Genomic DNA, 15570 nt, shown 5'->3' with positions numbered 1-15570 from the left:
TTCAAATATAAAACTAGGAAACAATTAAGAAAGGAAAGAGGGAAGGGCAGTAAACCTCTTAAGATAGATTCAATTGCTTTTTAACTTGACTGCATAAAGTAGTGTTAGTAAATAGTAAATGAACAGCATAAGAAAATTTGTGCTACTAATTGTCCATTTACTGTAGTAAATATTATAAAACCCTCATACTTACTATGTAGCCATTATTGAACCAGAGGATTACATCTATTTCCTAGTTGTTCTCTTTCTCAGGATTTTTTTTCTGGCATCATACAGCAATATTATACCTTTGTCTTTTGTGTTATGGATTAGGAGTTAAATAAAAGGCAGACTCAAAAGGACTTAGAGCATGCCATGCTACTGCGACAGCATGAATCCATGCAGGAACTGGAGTTCCGTCACCTCAACACCATTCAGAAGATGCGCTGTGAGTTGATCAGATTGCAGCATCAAACTGAGCTGACAAACCAGCTGGAATATAACAAGCGAAGAGAAAGGGAACTAAGGCGAAAGCATGTCATGGAGGTTCGACAACAACCTAAGAGTCTAAAGGTACCTTTAACTAAGTATCTTGATAAAAGGGGAAAGAGATAAATGACATCCATGTAAGAGGTCTGGCATAAACAAATCAATAAACTTTTTCTTTTCATTTGAAGAATGTTTGGTTAGTTTTAATATAGCTGTAGACTTTTTGCTTATGTATTTCTCAACATTATACCAGAACTTTTAACTGTAGGGTGTGCCATAAAAAATCAAAATTCTGATTTTTAACGTACTCAAATGTCCAGTGCTATTATTACAGTTGACATGTCAATATGCTAACCTGTTTTCTTCTCTCTGTTCCAAGTAATATAATTTTGGAATCTTATTTACTGTAAGACACTAAGTTCTTAACCAGCATAGAAGCCAATAAATAGAAAATGTCTTTTTACTCCCTCTCCCTTCATTGTACTTATCTTAAGAGGAACAAAGGAATCATCACAGTGTGAGTCTACTTGCTTGCTTTCTTTGCTTGGTAATGTAGGTAAGACCATGGCATAGGTAGTTGGGATATATATGTGTATGTTTTTGTTTGTTTTGTTTTGTTTTAATTAGCACATCAGAGTAGAGCAAATTGTCATATAGTCCTCCCCCCCAAAAATAAATAAAGACAAGTGTTGGTGATATATAATACCAAAGGACTTTAAATTTTGTATTTACTTTGAATACAGTAATTCATTCACATAGAATGAACTATGAGGATGCCAAAGTGTATTATAGAGATTTCCCTCACTCTCCTTGTCTCTCCAGCCAGCTGGTCTAACCCTAGTCAATGAGAGTTAGCAATTCCAAGGTGTTTTCAAATTTTATAACTTGTAACAAATATTTGAAGGAGTATAATCACATTAATCTTTTTTTTTTTTTAAGATTTTATTTATTTATTTGACGGAGATCACAAGTAGGCAGAGAGACAGGTGGTGGGGGGAGAAGCAGGCTCCCTGCTGAGCAGAGAGCCCCATGCGGGGCTCGATCCCAGGACCCTGAGATCATGACCTGAGCTGAAGGCAGAGGCTTTAACCCACTGAGCCACCCAGGGGCCCCTAATCACATTAATCTTAATGAGCAAAAACAAAACCATCCACTGCATAAGCTGTCATCTAAAGTAGTACCTCAATTAATTTGGATATGTCTGCAAATTTTAAACTTTGATTTACATCCAGTAAGGCCCATATCCCACGGTATTTCCTTTTTAAACTTTACCCTACCCCATTTTGTTTGAGAATTTAACTATAAAATTGATTCTTGTCTTTCACTGTCCTGGAGTGAAGTGAGATTTATTCACAGAGGTAATCTGTGTTAAAATCTAGAAACTATACCAAATCCAATTGTAACTCTGAATTCCAATACAGCTCACTTCTAATAGACTGTCTTGAATGAAATATATTCAAAATTAAAATGATTTACCCTTTCCTTGTGAACTGGGATAATATTTCACATTTTTGTGTCTTCGAATTAACTAATAAAAATCATTTACGGAGTAGTTTGTGTTGACTCCCCATGTAACCTTTATTAATCATACTTAAAAAATTGGAATTGATAATGATTTTTCAGATTTATCTTTGTGATGAAAAGGGTATATATATACTGTTTTGGCTACAGAACAATTTCCCCTAAAAGATTTTTAAAACAGTATGTCTGTAAAATTTATTATTGCTTTAAAGTCAGCAGCACCCAGAAGCAAATGAAACTGAAAGCTTGTTAGTTTTCTCTAGTCATACCATAAAACTGATAGGATTGCATTTCTCTAAGACTTGGAATAGGTAGATTGTTTGATGTTTAAGCCTTCTTTTCTGTTTCCTCTTATTGGAACCTTTTTAGTTTGAAAGCTTATAAACACTAGATTAGATTTTTACACATACTATATCAAATGTGAGGAGAAAAATAATATTTCACAATCATAGTCAGACTTTGAATGACTTAGAATGCCTCCTTTGATGACCAGTGAGCTCAAGATTTTTTGTAAAGGAAATTGTTCTCTTACTTTAGTAGTGAAGAAAATCATACTGTTCCTCTTAGTTATGTATATCTGTCTACTTGCTCCATTTGAACAGAACAAACTATATTTTAACACCACATGTTGCATTTTTATATGCCTAAGTCATAATAGTTGTCTCTTCCAGCTTCCTTCAAGACTTCAATGGGGAGTTAGGGGGACTTTAGTTTGAGCACTTGGGTTTCTGTAGAATGGATTGAGTAAACATGTATTGCCTACTCTGCTGTTTCTTCATCTGCCATCCAGATAATTGTATTCAGTGAGTTTAAATGATAGAAAGAGCTATAACTTTGCTCTTGTTTTCACTTGGGTTAACTATTGAAGGATATAGTTTATTCTTGATAATAGGTGTTACTCTTCTTGTTGAAAAAAATTGCAAGTTCCTTTTTCTCATTAGGCTAATGATACAGAATGATTATACGGTTTTCTTGGTAAAACTTCTAAAAGATTGAATGTTATACAGAGGCAGGAAAGAATGTCCAAATCTCCTTGTTTCATTCCTAGCCAACTTACAAGAATTTTGTTAACCAAGGGCAGTATTTAAGTGTGGTACTACTGAGCATAATTAACCCAAGAGTTTCTCTTTCTAGTTAGACCCTTCACAGGGTTCTGTTGTGACCCTTTACAGAATAAAGTATTAATGACTATGACCTAGTGCCTCAGTTGGTGTAAAGTATGGAAAAGGTCTATTTGGTGTTGAATGGTGAATAACTGGTTCCCCGACAAGTGTTTTACTTTGGTAAGGTGTGCATTTGTTGCATGCTGAATCGTCCAATCAATGTCTGGCAGTATTTATATTAAGGTAAAATAATTCCAAGTATATGTTCTGCCTTAGTATAGTAAATGAATATATTCTCACAGACTCACTAATATACTTTGTAGAATTATATCTCATCTTACTAAATTTTATTAAAACATGAGTTCATAGAATAACCTGTGATTAACAAAAACCAAAGCCAAAACTCTTCTGTATCTTATCACTCCCAAGAAAGTTGTCCTCTCCCTTGCCCCATAACTTTTGTTTGACCTTTAAAAGATGAGTTAACCTGACTGATTTTCACGTTTTTGCTTATGGTATTAAAGAATAAACCGTAACTAATTATGTTTCTATCTAGTTTATTCCCTTAAGGAAAAGATAATTAACTAATAAATAACATTATTTATTAATACCCTGCTTTTGTATGTAGTATGTAGTTAGCATATACTTTCAGTATGTAGTTAGAGTTGAGATTGTTATTAGAAGAAATTAAAACAAAGTGTCTCAGGTAAGGAACAGAACGCTTATTTTCTCCCTCAGAGATCTGATAAAATATTGTCTGTCCTGTAAAATACTTTCATACATACTTAATACATGAGAAGAAATTTAATTTTCTGTCATCAGTATACATGGTAATTCAAGCTAATTTTAATATTTACTCAAGTCACCAAATTTCTTAACAAAATAACAAGTATTGTTTGAAGTCCTGTGATAAATGAGGTTATGGATATTTTAATGTTCTAAATTAGAGCTTTTGTTATAAAAATGCATAGAATCCAGTGGTTTGACCCAATAGCCAAGTGCAAAAGTACCTGCAGCCTTATGATCTGACCTTTTTTCTTCTCCTTTTTTCCTTTTAGACTTTATTTTAATGTAAGCCTAAGGTATACCAAATGCCATATGTTAAAAATTATATGTATCTATTTTTTTCTTCCTAGTCTAAAGAACTCCAAATAAAAAAGCAGTTTCAGGACACCTGCAAAATCCAAACCAGACAGTATAAAGCATTAAGAAATCACCTATTGGAGACAACACCAAAGAGTGAGCACAAGGCTGTTCTGAAACGGCTCAAAGAAGAACAGACCCGGAAGTTAGCCATCTTGGCTGAGCAGTATGACCACAGCATTAATGAAATGCTCTCCACACAAGCTGTGAGTTTGTTTTATTTAGGCAAAATAAATTTAGTTAGTGATCCTTTTCTTCTACCCAGCAATTAAAATACTAGTTAGAAATGATAGTTTTTCTGCAGCTTGGGATATCATAGTGTTGGTCCATATCCTTCCTTCTCTGAACATTGCTTGGAAGCATGCGAGATATATATAGAATTCTCACTGATACATTCAGACCTGAAGTTTTTTTGTTTTTTGGTTTTTTTTAAGATCTTATTTATTTATTTGACAGAGATCACAAGTAGGCAGAGAGAAAGAGGAGGAAGCAGGCTCCCCGCTGTGCAGAGAGCCCGATACGGGGCTTGATCCCCGGACCCTGGGATCATAACCTGAGCGGAAGGCAGAGGCTTTAACCCACTGAGCCACCCAGGTGCCCCAGAAATGTAGATTTGATTCCGAAGTCTTTAGGGAACCACTGATATGCAAGAGAAATATCGTATTTCCATTTGTGATAAAGAAAGTATTTCTTTATTTCTTTTTTTTTAAAGATTTTATTTATTTATTTGACAGAGAGAGATCACAAGTAGACAGAGGGGCAGGCAGAGAGAGAGAAAGAGAGAGGGAAGCAGACTCCCTGCAGAGCAGAGAGCCCAATGTGGGACTCGATCCCAGGACCCCGAGATCATGACCTGAGCCAAAGGCAGCAGCTTAACCCACTAGCCACCCAGGCGCCCCAAGAAAATATTTCATATTTGTACTCAAATGTGACCATTTGGAGTCCAAATACAGTACTACTTTTGCCCACTACCTAATAAAACTGCTGCTCCAGTCTTGATATATGCTATTGGGACATATGCTAAACACCTGAGAGGCACTGGCGGAGAGCCTATTTAAAACTTCAGGTTTGGGACGCCTGGGTGGCTCAGTTGGTTAAGCAGCTGCTTTCGGCTCAGGTCATGATCCCAGCGTCCTGGGATCGAGTCCCACATTGGGCTCCTTGCTCAGCGGGGAGCCTGCTTCTCCCTCTGCCTGCCATTCTGTCTGCCTGTGCTCGCTCTCTCCCCTCCTCTCTCTCTGATAAATAAATAAAATCTTTATTAAAAAAAAAAAAACTTCAGGTTCTTTTTTTATTTAATTAAAGATTTATTTATTTGAGAGAGTACAGGGAATGGGGGGTGGGCAGACAGAGGAGGAAAAAATCAAACTTCCTGCTGAGCTCAGAGCCCCATGCAGGGCTGGATCCCATAACTCTGAGATTATGACCAGACTCAAAACCAAGAGTGACAAAACCGACTAAGCCACCTAGGCGCCCCAAAATATTTTCTATAGAAGTTTTGTAAACATTTTCTTGAAGGGCCAGATTGGGGTGCCTGGGTGGCTCAGTGGGTTGAGCTGCTGCCTTTGGCTCAGGTGATGATCTCAGAGTTCTGAGATCAAGCCCCAGGTCAGGCTCTCTGCTTAGCAGAGACCCTGCTTCTCTCTCTCTCTCTCTCTCTCTCTCTCTCTCAAATAAAATCTTTTTAAAAATAAAAAAAAATTAACTTAAAATAAAGGGCTCGGTTGTAAATATTTTAGAGTTTGTAGGCCAGGAGTCAAAATTGAAAATATTATGTGGGTACTTACATAGCTATTGCAAATGTAACTATTTCAAAAGTAAAAACCATTCTTGGGGCTCCTGGGTGGTGCAGTTGGATAAACCTCCAACTCTTGGTTTCAGCTCAGATAGTGATCTTAGGGTCATGAGATCAAGTTCCCTGTCGGGCCTCTTACTCAGTGAGGAGTAGCTTGGGATTCTGTCTCCCTCTCTGTCTTCCTCTCACTCTCTCTCTTTATGATAAATAAATAAATCTTCAAAGAAAAAAAAACAAAAACAGAAAAACCCAGACAGCCGCCCAAATTTGGCCAGTAGGCTGTTTGCCTGTCTTTATGCTATAGTTATTCCCATTGGAAAGAAAGCATTAAGTCTTACTTATATCGTCTGATCGTATTCTAGATTTTTCTTAAGAAAAACGTAGTTATTGGGGCATCTGGGTGGCTCAGTGGGTTAAAGCCTCTGCCTTCGGCTCAGGTCATGATCCCAGGGTCCTTGGATGGAGCCCCGCATCAGGCTTTCTGCTCAGCGGGGAGCCTGCTTCCTTCTCTCTCTCTCTCTCTCTCTTTCTCTCTCTCTGCCTGCTTATAATCTCTGTCTGTCAAATAAAAATTTTTTAAAATCTTAAAAAAAGGGGCACCTGGGCGGCTCAGTAGGTTGAAGCCTCTGCCTTCCGCTCGGGTCATGGTCCCATGGTCCTGGGACCGAGCCCCGCATCTGGCTCTCTGCTCCGCAGGGAGCCTGCTTTCCTACTTCCTCCAATCTCTCTCTGCCTACTTGTGATCTCTCTTTGTCCAATAAATAAATAAAATCTTTTAAAATATATATATATAAAATTAATAAAATAAAATCTTAAAAAAATAAATTAAAAAAGGTTATTTAGGCATCCTCCAAAGAGCTCCTGATAGCTTTATCTTCCTAATGCCATCAATGGTTAGTTACTAGGCCTTCCTCCTTTTTTTTTTTTTTTTAATTAACATAAAATATATTATTTGTCCCAGGGGTAGGCCTGCTTTCTTCAGAGATGTTTACTCTAAGACATGAGAGAGAACAGTTGTGTATCCTGCAAAAGAGTACTTCGTCTTGTCTCATACCTGCTCTTTTCCATAGGTGAGGAATAGATAACTCACAGTAGTATATATTTTCTTTCTCTTTTTCAGCTACGTTTGGATGAAGCACAGGAAGCAGAGTGCCAGGTTTTGAAGATGCAGCTGCAGCAGGAACTGGAGCTGTTGAATGCATATCAGAGCAAAATCAAGATGCAAGCAGAGGCACAACATGATCGAGAACTTCGAGAGCTTGAACAGAGGGTCTCTCTCCGCCGGGCACTCTTAGAACAAAAGGTATAAGTAATATGAGGAAGGTAATTGTGCCAGTGTTTGCTTTCAGCAGAAGCATTATAAGTCTTTTTTCATATTGACAGTTGACATTGAATTGTTTTCACAATACAGTATCTCCTTACTTCTGGTTTTGGTAGTGTTTTTCTTTTTCTTTAAAATTACTACTTTATGGTGCCTGGCTGGCTCCTTTCAGTTAAGCATCTGCCTTTGGCTAAGGTCATGATGCCAGGTTCCTGAGATGGAGCCCCACATCAGAGTTCCTGCTCTGCGGGGAGCCTGCTTCTCCCTCTCCCTCTGCCACTCCCTCTGGCTGTGCTCTCTCTCTCAAATAAATAAAATCATTTTTAAAAATATTTAAGGGACGCCTAGGTGGCTCAGTTGGTTAAGCAGCTGCCTTCAGCTCAGGTCATGATCCCAGGATCCTGGGATCGAGTCCCACATCGGGCTCCTTGCTCGGCAGGGAGCCTGCTTCTCCCTCTGCCTCTGCCTGCCTCTGTGTCTGCCTGTGCTCGCTCGCTCTCTCTCCCTCTGTCTCTGGCAAATAAATAAATAAAATCTTTAAAAAAAAAAAAAAATTGGGGGCAGCTGGGTGGCTCATTCGTTAGGTGTCTGCCTTCAGCTCAGGTCATAATCCCTGGGTCCTGGGATCGAGCCCCACATAGGCCTCCCTGCTCGGTGGGAAGCCTGCTTCTTCCACTCCCCCTGCTTCTGTTCCCTCTCTCGCTGTGTGTGTGTCTCTCTCTGTCTGTCAAATAAATAAATAAATAAATAATTTCTTTTAAAAAATAAAATTTAAAAATTCAAAAATGAAATTATTGATTCAACAGTGAACCTTAAAATTATTGAGTACTAAACATCAAGGGAATATAATTAAGTGGTAATTGCTAGAGGAAGGAATACGGGGTTATGTGAAGACAGCTGAATTGGGAGAGAGTAGCTCCGGCTCCGTCTTCCTCACTTCTTTTATGTACCTAGCTCTATTTAAGGATATTGGAGAAAAACTTGGATAGTGAAGAAAAAGAACATTAGTAGTTGCCTGGGAGAAGTGGGGACAGAGGATAGGGAATATATATTTCACTTGTGCATCCTGGACCTGCAGCTATACAGATTGGTGGAAGATAATTAGAGGACAGAAGTTTATTTTCACACAAGTGAAAGATCAGGCTGAAAATGTTACTTCTAGTTGTATCTTCATTTACTTATTACTTATTCTTTGTCAGGTATATTAAAGAATCGACCTAAAATCCCCAAATTCATTTCATCCTTTAAGGTAGTAAACTTGGTGTGTAAGTATGTATGTGTTTTGTGAGCAGATGATTTTTAAGAGAGAGGAAAGCATTTGTTGCTAGAAGTGTAGTTGACCCTTAAACAACGTGGGGGTTAGGGGTTGCGACAACCTGTGCAGTGGAAAATTTCATATGGGGTGCTGGGATCTGCCTTTGGCTCAGATCATGATCCCAGAATCCTTGCTCAGCAGGGAGCCTGCCTCTCTCTCTCTCTCTCTGTCTCTGTCTTGCTCCCTCTCAAATAAATAAAAAAATAAAATTAAAAAAAGAAAAGAAAAGAAAATGTGCATGTAGCTTTTCTTACATGTATGAAAGTGACCAGCAGCCTTACCGATAACATACTCTTATCTTACCGATAACATAAATATGTATTAACTGTTACCACATATTTTGTATGTTATGTGTATTATATACTGTATTCATACAATAAAGTAAGCTAGAGAAGAGAAAATACAGTACAGTACTATACTGTTTAGAGCTGTGTTGAAGAATTCCTGATACAGGGACGCCTGGGTGGCTCTGACAGCTAAGCTTCTGCCTTCAGCTTGGATCAAGTCCCACATCGTCCTCCCTACTCAGTGGGAAGCCTGCTTCTCCCTCTGCCTACTGCTCCCTCTGCTTGTGCTCTCTCTCTGACAAATAAGTAAGTAAAATATTTAAAAAAAAAACAAAAATTCCTGACACAACCGTTTCCCAGCAGCTGGTTGGTCCATTGTAAGTGAATACTTGTCTAACGGTTGTTTTTTTTTTTTAAAGATTTTATTTATTTATCAGAGAGAGGGGGGGAGAGAGCGAGCATAGGCAGACAGAATGGCAGGCAGAGGCAGAGGGAGAAGCAGGCTCCCTGCCGAGCAAGGAGCCCGATGCGGGACTCGATCCCAGGACGCTGGGATCATGACCTGAGCTGAAGGCAGCTGCTTAACCAACTGAGCCACCCAGGCGTCCCACTTGTCTAACAGTTTTGCCTAATGAAAGTTGTTACTGTTTTTGGATAAAAATACAATGCCTTCTTATATTCAAAAAATAGTCTTAAAAAATCCACTTAACTAAGATGTTACTATTTCCCTGGGACAGCTGTCTTTGTTACTAGCTTCTTTGAGAGGTATTTGACTGTAAAAATTATCTTGGTTTTGTTTCTTATTCAGGATGAGAAAGATAGAACACATAAATTTTGAGAAAAATCTATAGTTTATCAGATTTATAAATCTGATTCCAGTTTGAACATTTAAAATTCAGTCTGAAGTTCTGTCGCTTACGCTTCAAAATTATCACTCTAAGGAAAACCTCTGTAGTTTTTAGAAATCGTGTCATGAAAGAAATAGTGGTACTATTAAAATATATTTGTATTTTTAGCTCCACCTAGTGGTTCAGAGTTAAACAGTGCTAATTAATAACTTAGATACAGCTTTATTTCAGTATATGAACCAAAGTCTACATGTTCTACAAAGTCTGGTTTAAAACTGATATCTTTAGGTGAAGGTGCAGTAGTACTCTCATATACTATAAATGCATTTTGAAAAGCAATACAGATGTATATATTGAGTTCTGGAATTGTTAAGCATTTGAGACTTAGAGAATTTAGTCTAAGGAAAAGAAATGCAAAATATAGGGGAAATTATGCATATAAACAGTCATTATAACTTTTTTTTTAGGATTTTATTTATTTATTTGAGAGAGAGCCAGAAATAGTGACAGGGAGTGTGAGTGGGGAGGAGAGGGAGAAGCAGGCTCCCTGCTGAACAGGTACCCGACATGGGACCTTGATCCCAGGACGCTGGGATCATGACCTAAGCTGAAGGCAGATGCTAACTATGTGCTAACTATATGCTGTAATAGGCACCCCCATTATAACATATTTATCATGATTTAAAACATCCAAACATCAAGGTTAGTAAAGGGGAGGTGAGCAGGCAGGTGAGTAGGTGGATGGATTAAGTGGGTGATGGGAATTGAGTGCTCTTGTTGTGATGAGTACCAGGTGTTGTTTGTATGTGATGAATGTATGTATGTTTGTATGTGATGTATGTTTGTGATGAAATCTTACACCTATAACTAGTATTACACTCTGTGTTAACTAATTGGAATTTAAATAAAAACATGAGAGAAAATAAAAGATAAAAGAAAACACCTAACCATCTGAATAGAGATATAATTAAGTAATTATGGCCAAGCCAGTGAAATCTTACTCATGATGGCTAAAAAGCCAGTATTAATATGAGAAAATGCTTATGATGATGTGTTGAATGAAATAAAAAAGACAATTTACAGCAAATTGAAAGAATTCTAGTAGTAGCTATATTAATACAGTAGATTTGTTCTGTTTTCTGCCTTTTAAAATATTACTTTGATAATGGAAAATGCTTATGATTATTTAGTATTAAAAATAATAAAAGAGGGACGCCTGGGTGGCTGCCTTCGGCTCAGGTCATGATCCGGCGTCCCGGGATGAGTCCCACATTGGGATCCTTGCTCGGCGGGGAGCCTGCTTCTCCCTCTGCCTCTAGCCTGCCACTCTGTCTGCCTGTGCTTGCGCTCTGTATCTCTCTCTCTCTCTAACAAATAGATTAAAAATAATAATAATAATAAAAGAACAATAGGATGACAAATCTACAGAGCCTTCAGTTGCTGCTTGGTTTTTAGCAATGTTTACATTTCAGGTGAAGCCCAGGTCCGTAAAGCAGTTTGGGTCAGTTGGCAACTACCAAATCCATGTACCCTCCCTATAAAAACTTTGAAAAATTTTAACAGCTATTTTTCTACACTTTGTGCTTACTGGTTATACAGAAAAGAAGCAGTCGTCTGAAAATAAATAGAGGTGGAATGTGAGTGAATGTTATAATTCTGTTTGAGGATTATTTTCAGCCTCCAAATGAACCAAAAACTGTTCCTTTAGGTTGAGACACCAAGTAAGTCTCAGTTGACTCAAATGAGGTCTTACTACAACTTTTCTCATACTTCATTTACATTAAAAATTCAGCAACATAACATCACTGTAAATGTTAAAGCCCATATGAGTTTCATACATGCATGAAAAGTATCAGTATCTCCATAGTATAAATGGGCTTTTTGTTTGTTTGTTTTGTTATTTCATTTAGTTTTCTCTCAGTGTTTTGCAGCATCAGCAACATAGTTGGTACTTCTTAAATAAGAACTGACAGTTGGGACATTTTATAGGTCCTTTCTTTGTTGAACTGAAAATATTCACACAAAAATACATTTTATTTCAAAGGAGATAGGTTGGAAGAGCCTCTCAAAAGTCTTAATTATGGTAACTCTTACCTACCCAGTGAAGCCACTTTGCTAACTTGCAAAAATAAGTAACATGTTTTGAAAGAAATGGAAATTGGGTCACTGGGTGGCTCAGTCAGTTGAACTTTATCCGCCTTTGGCTCCAGTCATGATCTCCAGGTCCTGGGATTTAGCCTTGCATAGGGTTCCCTGCTTGGTGGGGAGTCTGCTGCTTCTCCCACTGCCCCTCCCCCTGCTTCTGCTCTCCCTCTCTCTCTCTCTCTCTCTCTCTCAAATGAGTATATAAAATCTTTATATATTTTTTAAAGATTTTATTTATTTGACAGACAGATATCACAAGTAGGCAGAGAGGCAGGCAGAGAGAGAGGAGGAAGCAGGCTCCCTGCCGAGCAGAGAGCCCGACGTGGGGCTCGATCCCAGGACCCTGAGATCATGACCTGAGCCGAAGGCAGATGCTTTAACCCACTGAGCCACCCAGGCACCCTGAGTATATAAAACCTTTAAAAAGGGGGGGAAGGATTAATATAGCTTATCACAAATCTTAGTTTCATTTTTATATTATTGAAAAATATTCTGAGTTTCTTAAATGACAAAACTGAGCAAACAAAATTTAAGCGATTCTTACTAGATTAAAGGTTGATAAGCATTAATTTGTTTAATATTTTTGTTATGAGTTTCCTTTAGATAATAGACAGAACATTCAGATCAGTTACATACTCAGCATATTCACATCATTTATTAAATCCCTTGAATTAAAACAAATGCTTTTAGTAAGTGGACTTTTAAAAGTATTCCAAAGATAAATTTGAATTTCTTTGAATCCTTAATCTCTATATGAATCCTAATCCTTAATCTCTACATGAATCCTAATCCCTATATGAATTGGGTATTTTATATGTAGTTATTAAAAATGGAAAATCATTTTACAAATACACAGCCATTTTTCTTAAAACTTGACAAGTTTAGGGGCACTTGGCTCACTCAGTCATTAGAGCATGTAACTCTTGATGTCGGGGTTGTGAGTTTGAGCTTCACATTCAGTGTAGAGATTACTTAAAAAATAAAATCTTTACAAAAAAAAAACTTGACAAGGTTAGGAAAACATAAACAGAAATTAAAATGTCTATCGTCCCACCACTCAGAAATCACAGTTAACAATTTGATGTCTTTCTCTCAGAAGCATTCATGTCTAATTTTAAATTCTCCTTCAGCCTTCCTGTGAAATGTTCAGTTTAAAACTTTGTAACACTTTAGGGGCGCCTGGGTGGCTCAGTGGATTAAGCCGCTGCCTTCGGCTCAGGTCATGATCTCAGGGTCCTGGGATCCTGGGATCGAGTCCCGCATCGGGCTCTCTGCTCAGCAGGGAGCCTGCTTCCCTCTCTCTCTCTCTCTGGCTGCCTCTCTGTCTACTCGTGATTTCTCTCTGTCAAATAAATAAATCTTTAAAAAATAATAATAATAATAAAAAAAAAACTTTGTAACACTTTAGTACTTAGAATGTTCAATAATTTTTTTTTTTTAAAGATTTTATTTATTTGACAGACAGAGATCACAAGTAGGCAGAGAGGCAGGCAGAGAGAGAGTGAGAGAAGGAAGCAGGCTCCCTGCTGAGCAGAGAGCCCGATGCGGGACTTGATCCCAGGACCCTGAGATCATGACCTGAGCCGAAGGCAGCGGCTTAACCCACTGAGCCACCCAGGCGCCCTGTTCAATAATTTTTGACTCTTCTTACTGGAATCCATTCTGGCCCCAATACTTCTTATTTTATCATTTTCCCATGCCTTTGCACATGTTACTTTGGCTGAAAATATTTTTTCTTCCCCTTTCTCTTCCTGGTAAACTTGTATTCTTTCACAATCCAGTCTCTGCCACCTCTTCTGGGAATACTTTGCCCTCATCTTTCTCCCTTACAAAATGAATCACTCCATCCCTTCTTATTTCTGCTATACCTTGTAAATCTGTTATTACATCTTACCACATTCTATGGTGATTTTTTTTTTTAAGATTTTATTTATTTGTTTGACAGACAGAGGTCACAAGTAGGCAGAGAGGCAGGCAGAGAGGCGGGGGGTGGGGGGGAAGCAGGCTTCCCGCTGAGCAGAGAGCCGGATGCAGGACTTGATCCCAGGACCCTGGGATCATGACCTGAGCTGAAGGCAGAGGCCTTCACTGAGCCACCCAGGTGCCCTCTATGGTGATTTTTTTATTTGCATGTGTCTCCCATGCCAAGCTTTTTTAAAAAGGACACTCCTGAAAACTTGATGCATAAAAACTAAATGTATTTGTTGAGTTAGATTTCTGCAGAGAGCAATGAATATTGGCTTAAATCCCCAAATACTTTGATAACTGATATAATGCTCCTTTATAAATCTCTTTATTTATTTTTTTAAAACTTTTTATCATGGAAATTTTCAAACACACACAGAAGTAGGAGGAATTAGTACAATGAAATCCCCAACTCCTTACCACCTGGTGTCAACAGTTGCCAGTATTTTGCTAATTTTTTTCTTATCCCTCCCCCTGCTCCCTACATACAACTTTGTGGTGGAGGCAAGATGTGTGGGAAGGAATTTCAGCATACCATCATTTGATTCCAAAATATTTTGGAATCAAATAAGGACTTTCTGACTTTGACATAACCATAATTCCATTGTGATATCTAACAAAATTAATAATGAATTTTTAATATTATCTCATAATCAGTTCATGCTTTAATTTCCCCTTTGATCTCAAAAATGTCTTAAGTTGATTTATTTGGATAGGGACCCAAAGTCCCGGCATAGCATTTGGTTAATTATCTTTTAAGTCTTTTAGTCTATAACCACTATCCCCCACGTACACCCCTTTTTTGTTGTTGAGGATTGGATAATTATGCTCTGTAGGAATTCTCACATACGGATTTGGCTTATTTCATCCTCGTAGTGTCATTTAATGTATTCCTCTCTTCTTCATATTTCATGTAAACTGGTAATTAAGTCTTAAGGCATGATTATATTTAGATTAAACTTTTTTATTTCAAAAAAAATTTGCAGGGAATGTTCATAAGGGTTATAGTTTACTTCCTTTTGCATCACATCAAGAGACACACAATGTCTAACCCAATTTAAGTGCTATTAATATTGATAAGTGGGTTCAAGTTTTGTCAATCTTATCATCCATAAAGTTCTCCAACTTTGTCTTTCATTTTCTATTTCTTAATATTTAAAAAATTAGGGGCGCCTGGGTGGCTCAGTGGTTTAAGCCAATGCCTTGGGCTCAGGTCATGATCCCAGAGTCCTGGGATCAAGCCCCGCATCTGGCTTCCTGCTCAGCAGGGAGCCGCCTTCCTCCTCTCTCTCTCTCTGCCCGCCTCTCTTCCTACTTGTGATCTCTCCTTCTCTGTCAAATAAATAAATAAAATCTTTTTAAAAATAAATAAATAAAATAAAAAATAAAAAATTATATACAGTCAACTATATTTATTTATTTGTAATACTTCCAGTTTTCCAGAACTGATTTTGATGGCTGTCCAGCTATGAATTTTTAGCTACACAGAATCTCCTAACTTTTCGATGAAAACTTTTTAGTTTTTTGTTTGTTTTCAGGTTTTGGTCTATCTGGAATGTGGTGTAAGATAGGGTTCCCATTCTCATTTTCTTCTAGGTGTTGCCCAAATGTGCTTGCGCTGTTTGTTTCTCTCCTTAAATTAATTACTCCTTTTGTCTT

General features: G+C 37.8%; 2 protein-coding genes across 3 annotated transcripts in view; one reads left to right on the top strand and one right to left on the bottom strand.

Annotated features, from left to right (window-relative positions):
* The window catches only part of ALDOC (aldolase, fructose-bisphosphate C), a 1020901-nt gene that overhangs the window by 854075 nt on the left and 151256 nt on the right, over positions 1–15570 (bottom strand). The gene's annotated exons all lie outside the window — the stretch shown is intronic.
* The window catches only part of TAOK1 (TAO kinase 1), a 166398-nt gene that overhangs the window by 139811 nt on the left and 11017 nt on the right, over positions 1–15570 (top strand). For both annotated transcript variants that reach the window (XM_082707056.1, XM_082707057.1), the window contains 3 exons: positions 313–552; positions 4229–4441; positions 7151–7333. In XM_082707056.1, the coding sequence (XP_082563182.1) occupies positions 313–552; positions 4229–4441; positions 7151–7333 (636 nt within the window). The remainder of the gene's footprint in view (positions 1–312; positions 553–4228; positions 4442–7150; positions 7334–15570) is intronic.

Source organism: Mustela nivalis (assembly GCF_964662115.1).
Source record: "Mustela nivalis genome assembly, chromosome: 17".
Lineage (NCBI taxonomy): Eukaryota > Metazoa > Chordata > Mammalia > Carnivora > Mustelidae > Mustela > Mustela nivalis.
This window is presented reverse-complemented; position numbering and strand designations above follow the sequence as displayed.